This window comes from Conger conger, chromosome 16 (genome assembly GCF_963514075.1).
Source record: "Conger conger chromosome 16, fConCon1.1, whole genome shotgun sequence".
NCBI classification, from domain to species: domain Eukaryota; kingdom Metazoa; phylum Chordata; class Actinopteri; order Anguilliformes; family Congridae; genus Conger; species Conger conger.
In genome coordinates this window covers 23272599-23292777 of record NC_083775.1, presented here as the reverse complement: position 1 = coordinate 23292777, position 20179 = coordinate 23272599, and the positions used below count along the sequence as shown (strand labels likewise).

The following is a 20179-nucleotide window of genomic DNA, read 5'->3' as shown; positions in this document are numbered from 1 at the left end:
ATTTCTTCGTGAAATGCTGGCTGCAGTGATTTTTTTTTTTTTTTTTTTTTTTTACCGTGGGAATACTGAACGCGGTTTATTGCTACACAATTCGCCCTGGAACTACTGCAGTCTTATAGACATTAACTCAAAAGATCAAACAAAACTAGTCATTCATGTCTTTTATATTGAAATAGTATATATTTTAAATCGTAGTCGTGTTGACAAGTCAGATTCCCTCTGTCTTGGAAGCTGCGGGGCTTTGCGACTGCAGTGAATGAGACCCGAACAGCGCTATTGCCAGGTGTGTGTTTGAATGACCACGACGTTGATGAAATGAGGATAAAGACCAAAATGTTGGAAACACTTCCGCTTTATTATTATTTTTGATTATTACAATTCATTGCCGATTTATTTCCATTTGTAGATGAACTTTGAATACTTTCATTCATTGGTTAGTTGCTTGTATGGGGGAATATGTGTTCGTAAGTGAGTCATCTCAGACGTAGGCTACTTACAGGAATCCCTTACCAGGCTATGCCACCTTCCGATATTCAAATGTAGAACTACGTTTAATGACATTGAATGCAGACTGTGTCCTAGAAATACCATAGGACCTATTCATGCCAGCCGGGCGAAGTATCAGAGCGTAATTGACGCCATTGGGGGTCGCTATTGTATAATGGTTGTTCCATGGAAGTTAATGAGAAATCAAAATGAATTTACGTCTAAATTCTTTCATGCTCGGAATGCAGTCACGTTGTAGCAACGCAGGTTTTGCATTTGATTCTGCTTAATACAACAGGGGAGGAGTTATACTTTCTTTATGTGTTTTTTTATTTTTTTTATTTTTACTGCGGCAATGACAGCAACCGTGCGAACAAAATCAGAAACCATCACATATATCAGATATGCGCACACACGCCTATTGATTTCATTGATGTAAAGTAATTACTTGAGATTAATGTTATTTGTAGTGAATGGCAAAAAACTACGGGTGGTGGTGGTGGTCATTTTTATTTAGGGGCGGGGGGGGGGGGGGGGGGGGGGTAACCGTATATCTTCTATATCCGTTTATACAGGTGTTCACATAATTCAGGTGCACTATAAACTGGCTATTACATAAGGGGACGCCGCAGGTTTAAATGTCTGCATTTGGTTTACTACAGTGCAAAATCAAGTATCCAATCATAATTTGAACCTTGAAAAATCAAAACCATTTTTGGGAATACAAAAGCCACGGAGGAAATGGCATACCTTAAAGCAACTGAGACGGCATGGATTTTACGGAAAATGATGCGTAAAATCTTCTAGTTTTATAACGTGCAATTGTTTTGTGATCCTAAGACCAAGACGAATGACTTTCACTGACGTATTCCTAGCATATCTGTGATGTAAAAACTGAAATCAAGATGTCAGCTCTAATTCGCTGACGTTTTCAGAAATGCACGCGGAGCATTTCCATTTTTAAAGGTGGATTCAAGAGGTTCTCACAGTTCCACGCGCATTCACACAAGCGCGCCAACGCAAGATGCGTCATTTAGCCTATCTATCAACGAAAGGCGGTGTAGCGGGAAGATTTGTGCTCAGCAAAATCCTCTCATTGTCTCGATACAGTAAAAAAAAACGAAAAAAAAAAACGGAAAACGTGCGTCACTGCAGAGTGAATTGCTTGAACTATTCCACCGGCTCCGAAACGGATGCCACTCCACTGCGGAAAGGTTGATGAATTAACCGAGCGCACAAATAATTATATGGCTACAGACAAACTGATCCAAAGACGAACCAGTCGGAATAGGTTCTGTACAAACTGAAATTGAGGGACGAGACCAAAAGCCCTCGCGTGGAGAGGGGCAAGTGACCGCTTATATGAAGTTTACATTGCCAATGCCTTATGTGAGAAAATACACAGACATTCATCTCGTACCATAACATGATTAGCCTATATATGTTGCTGTTTCTTTGCCCCGAAATGACGCATCTTAATAACTTGCAAAGTTACTGAATCAATAGTAAAGCTCCATTTTTAATGTGTTTATTTGCCGATAATAGAATGCTCCTGCATTATTTTGCCATCAATATAATTTATCGTGAAAATATCATTAACGTCGGGTCCACAATACGCAGACTTCTATGGGCAAATGCACCACCGTATTTACGGTCTTTGCTCGTTCGCACGCACGCGCCGACGTGCGTAACGTTTTTAATTCATTCGTGTGCTGCACACGTACCTGCCTGCTTCGGTACATGTCAACATGTATGTGTTGTTTGGGTCTGATATATTCAGCCGTGTCTCTAGCTTTCAAATGGCAATTATTACACACCAGTGAGTGATCCAGCGCGCAGCAGCAGGGCAGATACAACCATACCAATGCATGCCGTAAAATAAAGGACTCCCTCAGTCGACCACAAACAGTATTTCCTCACAGCCCCTGGACATGTTTGTTTAATGCAATATCTATGATGGTCAAGATGACCTCACCACGCCTACATCACTTGTTGTGACAGTTATCAAGGCGGTCCATTTCCCTTCTGACCCCTGCGTGCATAGAATCACTGGCCAGGAGGCAATTTTAAGCCCTATTATTTAGATGCTAAATTCTCTCATTCTCCAAGGTTGCCATGAATTATGCATTACAAGGTGTGCCCTATTCAGAGAAAGAGCTGAGAAAGGTAACCACGTGCTGGCTACTGCAGTACCATGGCCACTTTTATTTGGGATATGACCTGTTACCAGGAGCTTGCAGGTTTGAATCCAGTATGGGGAAATGCAAGTACAAATATCTCCATTACATAACCAGCAGTGTAAATGGATGGCTCATGTGGAGTCACAAGTAAGTCCAGACTATTTCTGATTGTATTATAGCCTCCACACGTATGCACATGCACGCACGCTCCCACAGACACACAGAAGCACAAGCATAAACAGTACTATCGTTTACTTCAGACCATCTTGAAACAGCAGCTAAACTGTCTTGTCTGCAGTGATATCATATGTTACTTTCTATGTATAGTGTGTAGGGGTGAGCATAATCTATGTCTTTGAATGCATGGCAGACTTAATAATTACACTAAACACGAAAGCCTTCAGACAGTAAGTATTAGACTTTATACTACTGACTATAAAAAAGACCTATTCAGAACAGAAAAAGCTCTTTCACTTGATCATACCTTTTAGAAAGCATTTTGGAACATTGATGAAAACATCCATGGATCAACAGGATCTGTGTTTTCAAAAGTTGCTGCAATCCACACAGTAAAATGCTTCATGTTAGTTTAGCATTCACATAATTGCATACAAGAACAAATACATTCTATCAGAGTAAAATGCACTTAATAAGGGTTGACTTAACAATAATAAGTAAAGTATTTCACATAGTATGTATCATGGGCAAGTATGGTGTGTGGTGTGGAATATATATCTATATAATTCTAAATTGCATCCCCGATATGGATGCAATTGCCCTCATATTAAAGGTGACAGTCTGCACTTTAACTCATATTCATTGTTTTATTTCAAATCCAATGTACTCGAATACAGAGCCGAAACAACAAAAACTTGTGTCACTGTCCCAATACCTTTGCATGAAACTGTATGAATCATTACATTAAGTTGCAGTGTGCTCCAGTGCAGGAGGGATGGTGGCAGGCTCCTGACGCTCTGTTTATGTGTGTCCACGGCTGTCCTGCAGGGGATGAACAGGGTCGTCATGGGGATGTTGCGGCTGGTGCTGCTGGCTCTCCCGGCCGTGCTGTGGCAGGCCAGCGTGTCTCTGGGCGCGGCGGAGAAAGTCCCCATTCTGAACATTGCGGTCATCCTGGGACGGACCCGTTACATTTCTGACCGCGAGATCCGGGCGCTGTGGACCAAGGACGACCCCATAGACGTCAACCTGGCGACGCTGCTTGTGAACGAGACCGACCCTAAGAGCATTATCACCCACGTGTGTGACCTGATGTCTGGCACCAAGATACATGGCCTGGTCTTCGGGGATGGGACTGACCAGGAGGCCATTGCACAGATTTTGGATTTTATTTCTTCCCAGACTCTCATACCCATCCTGGGGATCCACGGGGGCTCATCCATGATCATGGAGGACAAGGTAAGCCGGGAAACCCAAACGCGCTCCCTACCCCGCCCTCTACCCCGTCCTCTTCGCCAGGACAGGAGCTGGCCTGAGTGGGAATGGCCTGGCTGAGCAGTTGCCATGGTAGCCCCCATGTCCTTAAAGGCAGTGTCAGTAATAAAACCATTTAGCTGTCTGCGCAGGAACACAAATGCAGATTCGATGGGCTGCCTACCTCCGCAGCAGTCACTCCCGGCTGATTGAAGGCCCTCCTGCCATCGAGCGACTCTCTCGATCTCAGTTACACGCAGTCCGCTCGCACACACACAAAGCCCCGCAGTCTGGGAACAACACCACATAACAAGTAGCAAATGGAAAATAATCTCATAGAGATCCTTGGTGATTCTAATAATTTGAAAGGGGGGTGGGGAATAATCTTGTAGAGGAATCTACCATCTGGACACGTATTGACCATTTGACAGATATAGCATGTGTGAAGTCAATTTGATCAGAAGCTGAATATGTCTCATTGGACATAATATAATAATGGTATGTGTATTTGCGAGTATGGGGTTGGACTTTAGTTCCAGGTGAAAACCACAAAGCTGGGAGTTGAATTCCATCCTAAGTTCGAGATTCACCGTCACACTTTCAGCTGCTCCACATGTACGTGATGAGATACAGGATGCTTTAACAATGCACTGCTGCCAGGTTCTTCATTTCATGACAAAAGGATCGCTTAAGTATAAAAAAATGACGACAAATTCCTCGCTTGCTGTGTTTCTGTGAAAACAAACGGCAGCTTCTAGATGAAAGGCTATGGTAGCTTAGGGCAGACTGGAGGGCAGGGATTGTTTTGTGTTTGTAATCGCGCGTTTCTTTGTAAGTGTATGCGCAAACACACGTGCAGGTTTGTGTTGTCAGCTTTGGTGTGATTTTTAATGTTTCAACTTGTTCCTTACTTAACTGCTTTACGTAAGGAACACCATTGTGCTCATTCAAACACCCACCTGACAACAGCACACTAATTGCAGAGAATCCAGGCTATTAGCAAAGCTCTCACTGTAAGAATGTGCCAAGTTTGAATCCTGGCTGAGGGCCTTGTTCTCTCCTTGTCCGCTTGGGTGTCCTCCGGGCACTCTGGTTTCCTCCCACAGTCCAAAGACAGGCAGGTTAGATTAACTGGGGAGTCTACATTATCTGTGGGGTATGAAGCCTGAGTGAATGGTGTGTGGGCCCTGCAATGGACTGATCTCCTATCCAGGGTGCATTTCTGCCTTTCAATCCAAAGTACGTGTGTTTGATAAGGCTATAGCCATCCTCCACAACCTTGACCAGGAGTAAGCGGTTTAGATGGATGGATGGATGGAATAACAATTTCTATCATTTTTATTTTTCAGTTTTTTAAATTAACCCTGTGGAAAGGGATTTGTTTGACCATCAATGAAACCTGCTTGAAGACACTTGGAAGGTATATCGTTAAAATAGGTAACACCTTTGTTGGAAAAAAAAGTCCAAAGTCCAAACCGAACCAATTTCCTGAGCTTTTCTCTTAGGAAGGCTCAAGGTGCCTTTTAATGGCAAATAAAAAGCTGGTGTTTCTCTGGGTGTTTATTGCCAAAGGAACAAACGTTAAAAAAGGAGAGCCGAAGAGTGGTGAAGTAATTACCTCCCCCCCTCTTCTCATATATAAACCCCTCACTCCAGACGAGCGGAGGTTAGAGGAGAGGCGAGTGACCGCCGATTTCTCACTTTGTCGCTTTAAGCACTTTGTAATCACCCGCAAGCCTGGCAGCGTGAGGGTAGCCTCTGCTCCCACAGTTTACGCCTGTATGGGGTTTTAATAATCCACATTTCCTGAAGACTTGTGTTTACCTAGTTTACTCTCACCCTGTGTACAGCCTGACCCTCATGTTTTGTAAATAAGAGTGTGTTGTTAATGCAGCAGCCGAAACGGTGCCATGACCCATGTTAAAAGGTCATGTGTCCTTTCGAAGACGGATAAGTAAATTTCTTTTACAAATCTTGCTTTTCCTTCTTTTTATCTATTTGTCTTTCAGTAATTTGAAGGCACCCCCTTGTGAAATTCGATATCCAGGCTGTTTGGGCTCAATATCATTTTCACAGGACCTCCACAACTTAACATGAACCAAATTGTCATAATGCATTCCTAGCATATTCATAAGAAGTACATAAGAGTGACACAACAGCCACATAAAGTATTAACTGCATGTTACTACATGCTGGAAAAACTCAACTGACAGCAAGTACCAGAAATAAACTGCAGTTTCAACAATGATCATTATTAACATTATGCTCTGCGAAGCATGTAATTACACACAATGAATAGTTAATATGTTGTGTTACTCCTATGCAGTGCTCCTATGAATATGTTATACATGCATTGTGAAGATGCAGTCAATGTATATTGACAGTACCTATTTCCTTTCATACACACGTACGCTGTTGAACTAGGATGTGGACCTTTTTGCCGAAACAGTGAAGAAGAATGGCGGTTAGAAACACTGTGATACGGCAAACTCCAAAGCGTGTGCTCTGAGCTGCACGCCCCTCTCCTCCCGCAGTCCCCTGGCTGAGCTATGCAGCACCATCTTTACTGTGCATCACCATCTTTACTGCACAACACCATCTTTACTGCGCAACACCATCTTCACTGCGCAGCACCATCTTTACTGCGCAGCACCATCTTTACTGCGCAACACCATCTTTACTGCGCATCACCATCTTTACTGCGCATCACCATCTTTACTGCGCATCACCATCTTCACTGCGCAGCACCGTCTTTACTGCGCAACACCATCTTTACTGCGCAACACCATCATCGCTGCGGATGAGAATCTACATGCAGCTGTCGCGGGCAGACCTCAGGGGCCTGATTAACCGAGGGGGATTACTGGCGCACAAAGAGACAGGGACAGCCCAGCTGATTAAACCCCTCCCTCCCTATGCAGCGCTACTGCCAGTTCTGTGCTGCGGTTTATAGGGGCTGCCGGTGACTGTCAGCGCTGGCACGGTTTGCATTCTATAATGGCGGCGGCACCTTAATGTGCCGTCTGCTTCCAGGCATTCCCGCTGTGTCAGCGCATGTACGCGACATGTACAACAGCTCCGCGGTATGACGCGCACGCCCTGTGACAGAGCGGGCAGAAGTGATGGCGCTCAGCAGTATTTTAGCCTATGGCCAGCAGCATACATGATAGATCAGGAAAATTGTGTCTGTCTTGCAAAAGCGGATGCCAAATTATCTAGGGTCAGTCAGTCACGGAATTCGAATCACGAAGCCTTGGGGTGGATTCAAGGAGTCTGAATTTCAAAAAGGTTAAATGACAAGTTTTCCCCCTTTCTATTTCTATCTCACTCAAAAAATCTAAATGGTTTAACGTACTACATTAATTCAGAGTATGCAGTCTGTTTAACTGTTGCCTGAAATAAAAAAACTGAATGTTCACAGAGTAAGTCAATGATTATTGGACATGAAACAGCAATTACAGTGTTTAGTAGACAAAACACATGGTCCAGCAAGCCTGGTTTATAAATGCCTGGCACATTTTAAAGATTAGAGTCCCTTTTAATGATTCAGGAGATTGTTTAATGATTACAGATGTGAGCAGTCTTTCATGAGACACTACTGTGGTGATGTGGGAGTTCTGAACACAGCTCTATCTGGCAATGCTAATTTGTACATTTGTGTTTTTTATTTTATGTTTTCAAAACAATTTTAAGGGATCTTCTGATCTTCTTTCAAGTTTGTTTCCCCTTTACAATTCTACTACTTGTAAAAATATGTTTTCTTTCCACTGGCAGCCTTAAACTGTATTGGTACCACAATGTCTGTGGGGTGCAGTTACAGTTCAAACAAAAGTGACTCACCATGTTTCAAAATCTGTGTTTTACTTCATAAATTGAAGCTTCTGGGACTCCTATCAAATGCTTTGTATGCTGAGTTTCATCTTTGCTCTTAGTTTCTGCCAGTATCTAGGAATATTATAATAAATTATTCCTTCAATTTTTTTCCACTTTGAAAACTTCGTCATTTATAAGCTCTTTCATATTTAAAAGAAGTCTAAAAATGCTTAATTATGGGGCCTTCAATGGCACTGGAATTCCCACAATGTTCAAAGGAAGCAAGTGGGCTGGTTCACAAATCCACAGCAAACCATTGGTGAATAGAATTAAAACAGCATATTTTTTTAAATGTAGGAAATACTGCCCATTATCTTTGGTGTAGAGAGTACCCTTATGGACATTTCTGATGGTTAACAGTGTGGAGCCCCAGATGATGACATAATTGATCATAGTCTAGCTCAGGGAGGGAGAGATTCGGTCCAGCACACTCCACACATATCACAGAGAATGTGTTTTCTGTTACATGACAGAGGATACTGATATAGTTTATATTCACACCAATATTTCTGAAATTCCATAGTTAGAGATAAAACACATCTGGATCTTGGGCTGATGGCTGACATTGGAGGTAATCCTGGATTTAAAAATAATTTGCCCACCCACATTTTCAAAAAAGTCTCAAAGTTGGAAGTTTCTTGAGTTGTGTACAGAGCTTCAAAGACTGGGACAGGAAATATCATAAACTATAGACCCCCAGAAATGGTCCAGTTTTGGTTCTGAGTGATATATTGGGGAGGGTGCACAATGGTGGGGGTGGAGTGTCCAGTAACAGAGTGTGAAATGACTTGGAGATCTGTGCCATAACCTCAGTAAACTGATTTAAGCACATGCTCCATACTTTTTTTATTTCACTGTCTATATCCAAGATTGTACAAGATTGTCCCATCATCTGGTTTTTTTCAATGCTCAAAGGAATGTACAAATGTACTGATCTTTGGACAGTGCAAGTGTTGATCAGTGCCCTAATGCTGATAGCTGACATAGGGTAGTTGACCTAAGATCCTGCTTAGGTCAGTCTACAAGGCCAAAGTGGGCTTCTAAGCTTGATTGTATCTATGAAATGAGCTGCATCTTTTTGAGTATTCAGACATTGTTCAGGCCTGAGTCAAGTCCTGTTCATTTCCCCAAAGGGGCATTAAAAAATGGAGATCTTAGTCAATTGAAAATTTTAGATTTTCCAGAAGACTTCAGTGGTGATGGTGCGTGTGCAGCGGCCAGCTGCTCCAAGGTCTGTCTGCAGTCAGCGGTAATCAAAGACACTTTGTCGGCATCAAGGATTCTGAATGAGTGCTTGGGTGTGTGTGTTCGCTATTGTCCTCACCGTTGTTCCATTCAGGGACAAGGCAAATGGATGTGATCTCTCTGAGCCCCCCTGAGAACCGGAAAGCTTGGCTCTGTTTAATGTGCAGCCAGGTGCTGTTCTGAGGTAACGCCTCTCTTGGCACTGATGAACGGTTTGGTGGAGAATGCTTGTCTGAATGGTGGAAGAAGTGGGCATTGTGTTTGTGAATTGCAGTTGTGTGTGTGTGTGTGTGTGTGTGGGGTGGGGGGGGGGTGTCAGTGCTGAGCTGTGAGTCAGTCGTCAGAAATCATCAGTTAACAGATGGATGTCTCCACCTCGAATCGTTGAAGGTTGAGCGAAGAAATCAATCTCGCACTGGCCGGGGGGAAAAAACTGTGCAGCACGTGATGCGACTTGCTTCATCCTGACCATAAATCATTCATTCATGTGTGTTTTGGTTAGTGAAAATGGTTTAGTGAAAAATCTTTGGGATCCAAGAACATAAGAATCTATAGTATTGCAATGAGAACAGTCCATTCACCCAATCTATGCACACTATTTACTTACAAACTACACAGTATCCAGCACTGTCTCAAGCCTATGAGTCACCGCCTCTACTACTCAATGACAAATCTGCAGGAATGTTTTCCCATTTTATCAGCATCAAAGTATTTCAAGCACATACAGTATTTGACCCAGGTCTGGTAGTTACCTGGTGAACAGCTAGGGGCTGCCCATGCAGCAGAACCCTCTGTACTTAGAACTTGGGAGCAGCACACAATTTAACATTTTGCTTAGTGCGATAATTCGACCTATAAACACCATACGCCATGCCCGACTCATTCGCTCATTAATTGCAATCACAGTTACTGTTGCCGTCACTTTACCCCAAATTGTAAACTCATCCTGACTGTGGGCTCCGAGGGGGCTGTACTCATTAGACAACTCAGTCCCAAAGACACGGGGATCCTTAGTGTGGACAGGGGTAACTGTGATGAGGCTTAACGCACAGAATGAGACCTCTCTGATATCTATGGCAGACAAATTGGCTGATACAGCAGATGCAGGGAACGCACCATGCAACCAGACGATGGCAATAAAGACGGCAATACATGAACATAACACAGATTCAAGATTTCCAACCAATATTAAGAATATATTGTGAAGTATAAAATTGGGGAAAAAAACGAAAAATAAATATGCCATGTAAATAAGAAAAATAACCGTTTCTGTTCATCATCTCATGCATGAATTGCTGCAAAAAGCTGTAAAACTAACAGTTAAAAATAACATAAACACCACCCAAGCCCCCTGTCCTATTGGTTGTGATGAAGGCGTGTTACACAAGAGACTGATGCTCCAGGCTTTGTCCTGCTGCAAGCTGCTCCACTGCTGTGGTCATGCAGCTCATTGTCCCCTGAAATGGTGGATGAGATGCAGCCTATCTGCCTTATTACATTACATGACATGACATGACATGACATGACATGACATGACATTACATTACATTACATTACATCACATTACATTATATTACATTACATCACAGGCATTTGGCAGACGCTCTTATCCAGAGCGACGTACAACAAAGTGCATACCCATAACCAGGGAACAATTTCATTCCCAAGACTAAAACCACAATTCAATCCATCCAGAATGCAAACTGCTTCAACAAATGGCCCAGATTCAATCAATTGAGTTCAGTAATGACCGAAATCAATCTGGTAAAAGAAGAAAAAGAAAATATAATTGAATACAGGCCTCATGAGTAATGTAGTTATTCAAGTGTGAGTATTTTCTTTTGTTAGCCTGATTTATGGTACTAGATAGATTTGTTAACCATATTTCTACATTTTTTTCTTTATTTTTATTCACAGTAAGTTTTTTGTTTCTTGTTTTAACTAAGACAACAGTAATGTGGTGGCTTAAGTGTTCCCTGTCAATCTTTCCCCCAGAAGAATTACTGCAGAAAATGACTTCGGTTAAATCAAACTGCAATGCAGAATGTGCCTCTTGTTTTAGCTGTTCTTGGTGTATGCAGACCAAAGCAGTGCATGTCAGAACCGTGGATTATCGTTAACCGTAGGTAGAGCGGAATTTCAGTTTAGATATTGAAGGACCTCAGTGTTTCAAGAAAGTAGCTGGTTTCAATCCAGAATCCTTTCTCAGGATTGCCATTTTGTAGCACTTCTGAGCAAGGTACTAGACCCCAAATCCTTTAGCAAATTTCCAGGTGTATCAATGGAGGGAAAGTAAGCTGTGAGCTTTGTGAGGCAGCCTGCTATGAGAGTGAATTATCATAATAATATCTGGCATGACTGAAACGTTGAGCTAGAGTGAGCTTTTTTCTGCCCTCAAAGAGCATCCACGCTCCCGTAATCACAAGTGCGGCGAACTTCCCCCACGGCTCTTCACTTGCCTGCCGCTTCCCCCGAATCTTTAAAAAGGCTCCCATCTCTACAATCCCATCTCTACAATGCAGCAGGCATTCAAAACTCTGAGTCCTACCGAAGGCGTACAGAAATCTGCCTCCATGTTGTATTTGGCCTGGTGTACGCACTTTTATGGCTCAGCTGGACTCCTCTGCTGTTCATTTTCAAACATAGCCTTTTCCGGGAAGGCTCTGAGTTAAATGCCTGTAGAAATGAAAAGGTACTGTGTGGTTAATGTAGCTGAGGGATGGGCCTGGTACATTCCTGTTCTGCTCCTAGCCGCACCCATGATGAAGGTTGCAACACGACTGCTCATCTGACAGCAACCTTTCATTTATTTTTTAAACATGATTATACCACGTCACAGAAAAATTACTGAACACCTAGGGCAAATACTGCATTCTGATTGGCCGAGACGTGTCACATGGGTGTGCATTATTTTTTGTATAACCTTGCTAACGAGAACAGATCAAACTGGTTTGTAGAATTTTTTCACAGCTAAAATATTCAATAAAAAATATCATTGCGCACACATTAGGTACTAAGCAATGGATTTTGAATTTGTGCAAGTAGTCTGGTTATAGCTGATCTAGTGACAAAAATATGTTACTTCAGGCTACATTGCGTTGAGTTAGGCTACACTTTGCATTGTTGGAAAGATAACCATGGGAGATGTTTCAAACATAAGGTAACCCTGCGTTTTAACTTAAGCAGTAATAATTACATAACTTACAACACATGAGTGAGTGAGGAGAGAATGATCAAACGTTTACAGTCTGTAATTCACTCCATAAAACTAAATAAAAGTGCCGCAAGCATAGAGGAATATAACGCCCCAAGATGCTAAAAGATATTCAGTACACTGATATTCCCTATAAACTACATACAAGTCCTAATAATTTAATATGTCGTTTTGCAGGACTGGCTGCAAGACCGATACATGCCAGCTGATTTTGACAGCTGTGCTATACTACTGAACAAAATATTGAGGTCTTTCTATGATTCAGTTCAAAATGGGGAAGGGCTCCGTTCAGTTGCATGGCACTGAAGTCTGGAATACTGTGTCAAATTTATATAAATTGCTTACCATTATCATGCAAGCTAACATTAGTTAATAGCCTAACGTTTTATTCCCTAACAGCCACCACCCTGTCACACAGTAGCACCACCCTGTCAGGCAATTATTTTCCAAATAACTGATTCATTCATAGGGTATTATCCGTTACTTAACTTTGTCATGACCATATCCCCCTTCCCCACCTCTTGTAAAATACTTACATTCTGCATTAGATCTTTGAAGCATGCCAACACTAGGCTCAATGAGAAACTCCTTTGATGCTGTGTGATTTTTATATGGAACAATGCCTTTTTCAGCTTCCATGTTTTTTAAAAAATTGGTAGTAAACACATAACACATGAATTTACATAACACATATATAGACTTGGGTCTGGTGTATTGGTACCTATGAAATATTATCGAACCCCGCCTTCTGGTCTTCTTGGTTGGCTGAATTGCTCCAGGCAAGCCCAAGTGTGCCCAGAAAAGAATGCATAAGGTATTATGACATATCACTTATGTAAAGCAAGTATGCTGTATAAATGACAAAAATAAAACATAAATAGCAAATTTCATATTTACAGTATATAAGGATGCCATGCATTTTGGCATAGCATAATACAATGGCTTGTCTTTAGTGTATGTTACCGTATGCACATACATGTTACACTTCCAAAATGGCAGTCCTACAGAAAGCTAGTGTCCCTTTAAGCCCAAAGAAGGCACACTGCAGCACATTGGCAGGACTCTACCTGGTGAAACGCAATTACACTCGCGTACGTTCCTCCGTACTGGGACAACTCCGTGTCGAATGCGACCAAGCGTGCAGAAAGACAGGAAATACGAGTGGCTGACATGAATTAAATATCTCTCCACTTTGTGCCCCTTGCGTTCATTAGAGACTCATTTCTATTATGCATGACAGCCCAGTGGACAAGGGGATGTGGGTGGGGGGTGGGCTGGCTGGGGGATGTTGATTGCTCACGAAAATAAAGATCTACTGTGGAGAAACAGATTTTGAGATGTGTTTGTGGAATGGCAGCCCAAGAAAAATGACAATTTTCTCTGAAGATGTCAATGGGGCAGAGATGGGGGTGGGTTTTTTATATTTTATCTGGAAGGAAGCTGAAATGATGAATCACCCAAAGATGTGTGGAATAGCAGCAGGACCTTAAGGATATGCCAATTATGGCCCGTTGAGTCATTAAAAGAAGTCTGGCTGACGTATTGTCTGGCTTGTCTGAGAATATTGTAACCCCATTATTTTCCAGGCCATGAAAGGCATGACTTCTTTTGTGAGACAAGAGCTAGACAATAGTAAAGACCATTCAAAGAAAAATAGTTGGAACCAATCACTTATTGGACAAAGAGTGATTCTGAAAAAAGAGCACTTGTAATACCCTTAATTATTTTAACACACATAGTTTTACTCTAGATTCTTTCCTTTTCATTGTGACATTGCTCAGGACACACGTGCCTGAGGACCATGAAGTGGTAGTATGGGCCGACAGGTTTGATTTGTTTCAATTTCAAATCAAAAAGAAAATTAGGTAAGAAACACAGCCAAGAATGATTATAATTTTATCATTTTTTCTAAAAAGGGGTTTTGGCTTACTGCTGTTGAAGCTGTTTTATTCATCAATAAAATCACCGCTGTTGCCAAACAGCAGCCTCAGCATGTTGCTCAGCTGTCGGGTGAGCCATAAACATACATAGTTAAACAGGGCTTTTGTGCACAGACACTGTAACGACAACACTACAATCACCCCATCCCCCCAACCTTCTCGTCTCCACCACAGAATGGTCACATTGTCACTACAAATGGAAAGCAAATAGGTGTACCGTGGTCGTGCTTCGACCCTTTGCAACCTGACCTTGGCGAGTAGCGTCTCTTAAAGGCAGCTCGGAGGGTGTCTTGTTCATTGGAGCCGTGAGGGGCCAGAGTGACGGTGACGAATGCATCATGAAATTATGGCTAATTGAGCCAGGGTCTCCTTCAAAAACCGCCAAGGAGAAGGTGAATCCAGAATGCTGCAGCCCGTTTGGTATTCAATGTTCCCAGACATTCACATGTCACCCCCCTGCTCAGCAACCTCCACTGGCTGCCTGTAATGGCTCACATCAAATTTAAAACTTAGGCACTCGCATACCAGGCAGTTAAGGGATCAGCCCCTGTATATATTCAATCACTTATCAAGACCTATACACCAACAAGACCCCTCCGTTCGGCCACTTTGAGCCGTCTGGCGCCTCCCCCTCGCCACACCTGCACTTCACGCTCACGACTGCTGTCTGTCCTGGTCCCACACCCTCCCTAACTCACCACCATGATTAGCCTTATATATGCAATAGACTGTAATGGCACTTATGTATAGATTGTATTGATATTGTTACTTGTATAGATATTGTTGTTTTTTTGTATTCGCTGTTGTATTGTTGTACTCAGGGTATTCTAGCTGCCAACTGGGGTATGCTAGTTTGGAAGTTGATTGTACTCTTCAAGGGTTCTGATTATCTGTATGTTTACACTAGGACTCGGAACTGTAGTGTCCTCTCAGGTCCTCTTCGCACTTATACTTGTGTTTGATCAGCACTTCGTTGTACATCGCTCTGGATAAGAGCATCTGCTAAATGCCATGTAATGTAATGTAATGTAGTGTGTGGGAGTTTAAAAAAAAGACCCATGCCACTCCTTGTAGATAATGGACTAGCTGCCCTGCCTGACTACTTCTGCCCTGTTTTTCTCACCACCTGTCCCAGTGATACTGGAGAGACAAGGCTGAGAGAGGAGCATAAGGTAGGGAGGGCGTTGGGAAGCAGGCCTTGGGCTTCTGGGGTCCATGTGACAATGTGGAGCCATAATTTGGAGCTCCCAAGAGTAGGAGCTCAGATTTTGTGGGGAGGTGGGGCCTCTGCTGTCTTTCTCCTTTCTCAGTATGCCTGAGCCACGCCCATAACCTCACGTGTGCTACAGATGATCTACAACAAATCGAGGGGCAGCAAGGGAAATGTAACTTTAAGGTTAAGATGACAAATATGTGACTAGAATGTTCTTCTCTGAAGAACTGTTGTAACAATCGCTACTGGCAACTGAAAGCAATGAAGCTCTAGAATACTGACTTCGAGTTTTGAAAAGACATTACAAAAAACCTACTCGTCAAGGCGTTGAGAAGTGGATACCTGTCGTCACTGTGCATTAGACAACTGTGGTTGAAGACATTTAAGCGACCTTGCAGGTTTTGTCCCCAAAGCCTTTTATAACATGCAGGTGCAGCACACATAATGAGCTATAAAATCACTGTTTTGACCTTTTCCCAGTCTGACTTCCATAAAACATAATGGAACTGTCAGATTTTGGAGGGGTGACTATTTCACTGTTATTATTCAGTGTGGACAGTTACTTTAACGCGCCAATCCTTCGGGTGAGACATTGGATGAAAGGGACCCAGCCGTGTTGTTGCAGGTCAGAATGTCGGGCCCCAGGTGAACTGCTGCAACCTCCCCTTTTGAGCGAGGAATTGAAGCTAAATTGGATAATGTGCATAATATGTGAACAGCTAAGCTGATTAAGTCCTCCAGGATAAGGGCACCTGCTAAGAAAATAATAATTACAATGGAAAGAGACACTGCTCGTGGCTAGACCTTCGTGGACAGACAATGACTGAAAGAGCCAGCGGATGAAAAACAAGGAGAAGAAACGATACTCATTTCAGTTGAGGTGACGCGGAATTTAAATCTCTCAGAAAAGGGCAAGTTTCTCATTCCTTTTTCTTCGCTCCTTTGTTCTCTTCTCCGAAACTGAAATGTGTGACACCTCTCTCACAGTTTACAAGTCCTCTTTCCAGTTTTGGGGTGTATCTCTGGCTAGTGTTGACAGTGATCGGCCCTGGCATGATTAAGATTTGATGTTAGGGATGTGGGGTTCATCTCTGCGTCAAGGCCTTTTGTTTTAGATGGACGACAGAATCAGTCCTCAAATGTAGGCAGAGCCATTGTTGCACAGAGCCCAATCAGAGGCTTTGCTGTGGATGAACTAACAGGATGAGTTCATGCTACAGAAACCAGCCTAAGGGGTGGAGTTTAACAGATGACTGATAGTGTACTGTTCTAAATCTCACATCACGGGAACCAGCCCACAGGGTGGAGTTTAACCGACGAATGACAGTTCACTTATTAATGCCTCACACCACACAATTCAGCCCGAGGGGCAGAGATTAATAGATGACAGTTCACTTATTTATGCCTCACACTACAGAAACCAGTCTTCAGGGTGGAGATTAACAGATGAATGACAGTTTACTCATTGATACCTCACACCAGAGAAACCAAACTAAAGGGTGCAGCGTAACTGTTGAATGACAGGGTAAATGGATGCATCCCACCTCTCCCGGACGTTCAGGGAGTCTCCCAGATTTCAGCCCCTGCTCCCTGATACCCGCGTGCGGGCAGGAATCTCCCGGAAATCAGCCATGTGCAGCAACGGTGAAGTGAAGTTAAGAAATGCACGTTATCGTGAATTGATGGACAATCAGGAATTAAGGAGAGGGAAAGGATGAAGGAACCTCCGATTGCGTATTGCACAGCACCGATTCTGTAAACACAACTAGCACCCCCACGACAAACCTAAACTTAACGCAAACATAACCAGGCTAAATAATGGCAAATGAATTAGGTCAGATTACAGGGCGTTCTGATGTCCTGAAGTTAGCCAGAGTTTGTGCCTGCAGAGCAGGCTGTGACTCACACAACTCTGAGCTCTGAGCAGCGAGGGGACCAGAACACACACGCATGCACGCCCTGCTATAAAATCCAGCTATGCCAGCCGGACATTGAGCTGGTCAAGCTGGTCATAAGATGGTCTAGCTGGTTAACTGGTCAACCAGCTAAAGCTGGTAGCTTGTCTGAGCTGGTCAACCAGCTACCAGCTGTTTCAAAACCTAGCTTGAGGGTTTTTTCAGCAGGGTGCGCACACACACACACACACACACACATTCTGCACCTGAAGGGATGTTTTTACTTCATTGCCTCCTCCCTCACTTTGGCTTAATTTCTTTCCATGTAAACAACTCTCTCTCCCTCTTTCCTTTCTCACTCTTAATCTAATTTCTGTTTAAGTGTAGCTTGACTGGCACAATAAGAATCTGTTACAAAAGCATAATCAGAAAGTTCACATAGAGAAAAATAGCAATGCTACGAACAAGTACGATATACTGTATGTTCATATGCACAATTGTGTAGTTGTTTTCCACACAGGCCATTTAGCTAGCTATTTAACTGTGTTTGTATTTAGTTAGATAACTTTAGCTAAACGTTAGCTAGTGGTGACGCTAGTCACTGATGCATAAAAGTTCAGTGTATTGGACACATGCTTTTCAGATACAACACAGAAAAATACATTCAAAAGGCCAGGCCCAGAAGAGGCCTGAGGAATCTGTATAATTGCAAATACAAGTAGACAAGCACGGTATTTGTCAGAACTGAACACAGACACAGGTTGCCAGTGTATAATAATAATGACTGAGCATGTTTGTTTTCAAGGTGAAAGTCCTGCATAGTATGCCTTTTTTAAAAACATCCAGAGTTCTGGAACAAAGTGTTATGGACAGGTGAGATGAAGACCAACCTGTACCAGAGTGATGGAAAGAGCCAAGTGTGGAGAAACAGCTCATGATCCAAAGCATACCACCTCATCTGTCAAACATAGTGGATGCTGTGTTATGGCATGGGCATGTACGGCTGCTACTGGAACTGGCTCACTTGTCTTCACTGATGATGTGACTGCTGACAGCAGCAGCAGGATGGATTCTGAGGTGGACAGAAATATCTTATCTGCTCAGATCCAGCCCAATGCCTCAAACCTCATTTCACAACAGACCTAGCTGAAATACGTCATTCTTTTCTGTACTCAATTTGATCTAGCCTGCCACCACTGAGCTAACCAAGAGGACCAGAAAGCGGGGTTTGCACTTTTTTTCATAGGTTCTAGTACACCAGGCAAGCTCAGTAAAGTGTGGAAAAGTATTTGAACTGACCCTCTTTTCACAGCACTTTATCTTGCAGCAGGGCAATAACCCCAAACGCACTGCTAATCCAACCAAGGAGTTTTGTAGGGCCAAAAGGTGGAATGTTCACTGGCCAAGTCAATAACCCATCCTGAATCCAACTGAAGATGCGTTTCACTTGCTGAAGACAAGACTGAAGTTGAAATGGCCAAGAAACAAATAGGAACTGAAGATGGTTGCAGACCAGGTCTGGTAGAGCAACTTCAGTGAAGATACCCAGCATCTGGTGGTGTCTATGGGTCACATATGTCAGGCAGTCATTGATTGCCAGTCATCAAAAGGATTTGTTTACATTTAAATTACATTGCATGTCATTTTGCAGACACTTTTATCCAAAGCGACCTATAGTTCATTAAACTCAGCAGGAGACAATCCCCCTGGAGCAATATGATCGAACCACCGACCTTATGGGTCCCAGTCATGTAGCTTAACCACTACGCTGCCCTGATTTGCAACCAAGTAGCACATATGACAAATTTCTTCAGATTATGTTCATTTCTCCAATTACTTTTGCTCCCCGAAAAAAACAGGGGGGGGGGTTATACAAAGGGCTGTAATTCCTACAGGGATCACATGAATGTAAGAACCCTTTAATTAAACCTGCACATTAACCGCATGTTCATTGTTCCATTTCAAATCCAAAATGTGCTGGAGAACACAGCCAAAACAACAAAAACTGTGTCACTGTTTAAATACGTACACGCTGCACTATATAGTATATATAGACTCTCCCTCCCCTTCTCTCCCTCTGTGTTTTCTCAGTCTCTCCCCCTCTCATTCACGGACTCTTTCCTGTCCCTCGATCTCCCTGCGCTCATGATTCATCTTCTTGCCTCACCTCCTGGTTCCTCTCTTCACGTCACCCCCCTCTCTTTCCCTCACCCCCCTCCCTTTACCTCACCCCCTGGTTCCTCTCTTCACCTCACCCCCCTCTCTTTACCTCACCCCCCTCTCTTAACCTCACCCCCTCTCTTTCCCCACCACCCTTTTCTGTTAATTTATTCCATCCTCTTTCCTTTTTCTTACCATTGTTCTTACCCCTATCCTCCCATTCTTTGCTCTCAGATCCCACTCAGCCATTTTTCTCTTTCTCTTCTTCCCCAGCCCTTTTGCCTAAAGGTGCAGGACTAGGCAGAACATCATCTGTTGCTGCCACATCCACAAACAGCTGCAATGAAAGTATTTCAGCTTTGGTGCTTGCGCTTGGCCTCCCTGAGGGGTTCAACCAATCACTGCCCAGCTGACAGGTTTTTCCTCAGAAGTTTCTTTAGAAAATGGCCGACCGAGACAAACACCTCAAAGGTTGACGAAGCAGATAGTCTTGGAGTGATGTCTGGTCTCAGCAATGGTATATATCATTTATATCAGTGATT

The 20179-nt window shown here is 43.0% G+C and overlaps 1 protein-coding gene across 1 annotated transcript in view; it reads left to right on the top strand.

Annotated features, from left to right (window-relative positions):
- Positions 1 to 2792: 2792 nt before the first annotated feature.
- grin2aa (glutamate receptor, ionotropic, N-methyl D-aspartate 2A, a) overlaps positions 2793 to 20179 on the top strand; it is a 136049-nt gene continuing 118662 nt past the window's right edge. The window contains exons 1-2 of the mRNA XM_061223313.1: positions 2793 to 2813; positions 3672 to 4082. Coding sequence (XP_061079297.1) covers positions 2793 to 2813; positions 3672 to 4082 — 432 coding nt within the window. The remainder of the gene's footprint in view (positions 2814 to 3671; positions 4083 to 20179) is intronic.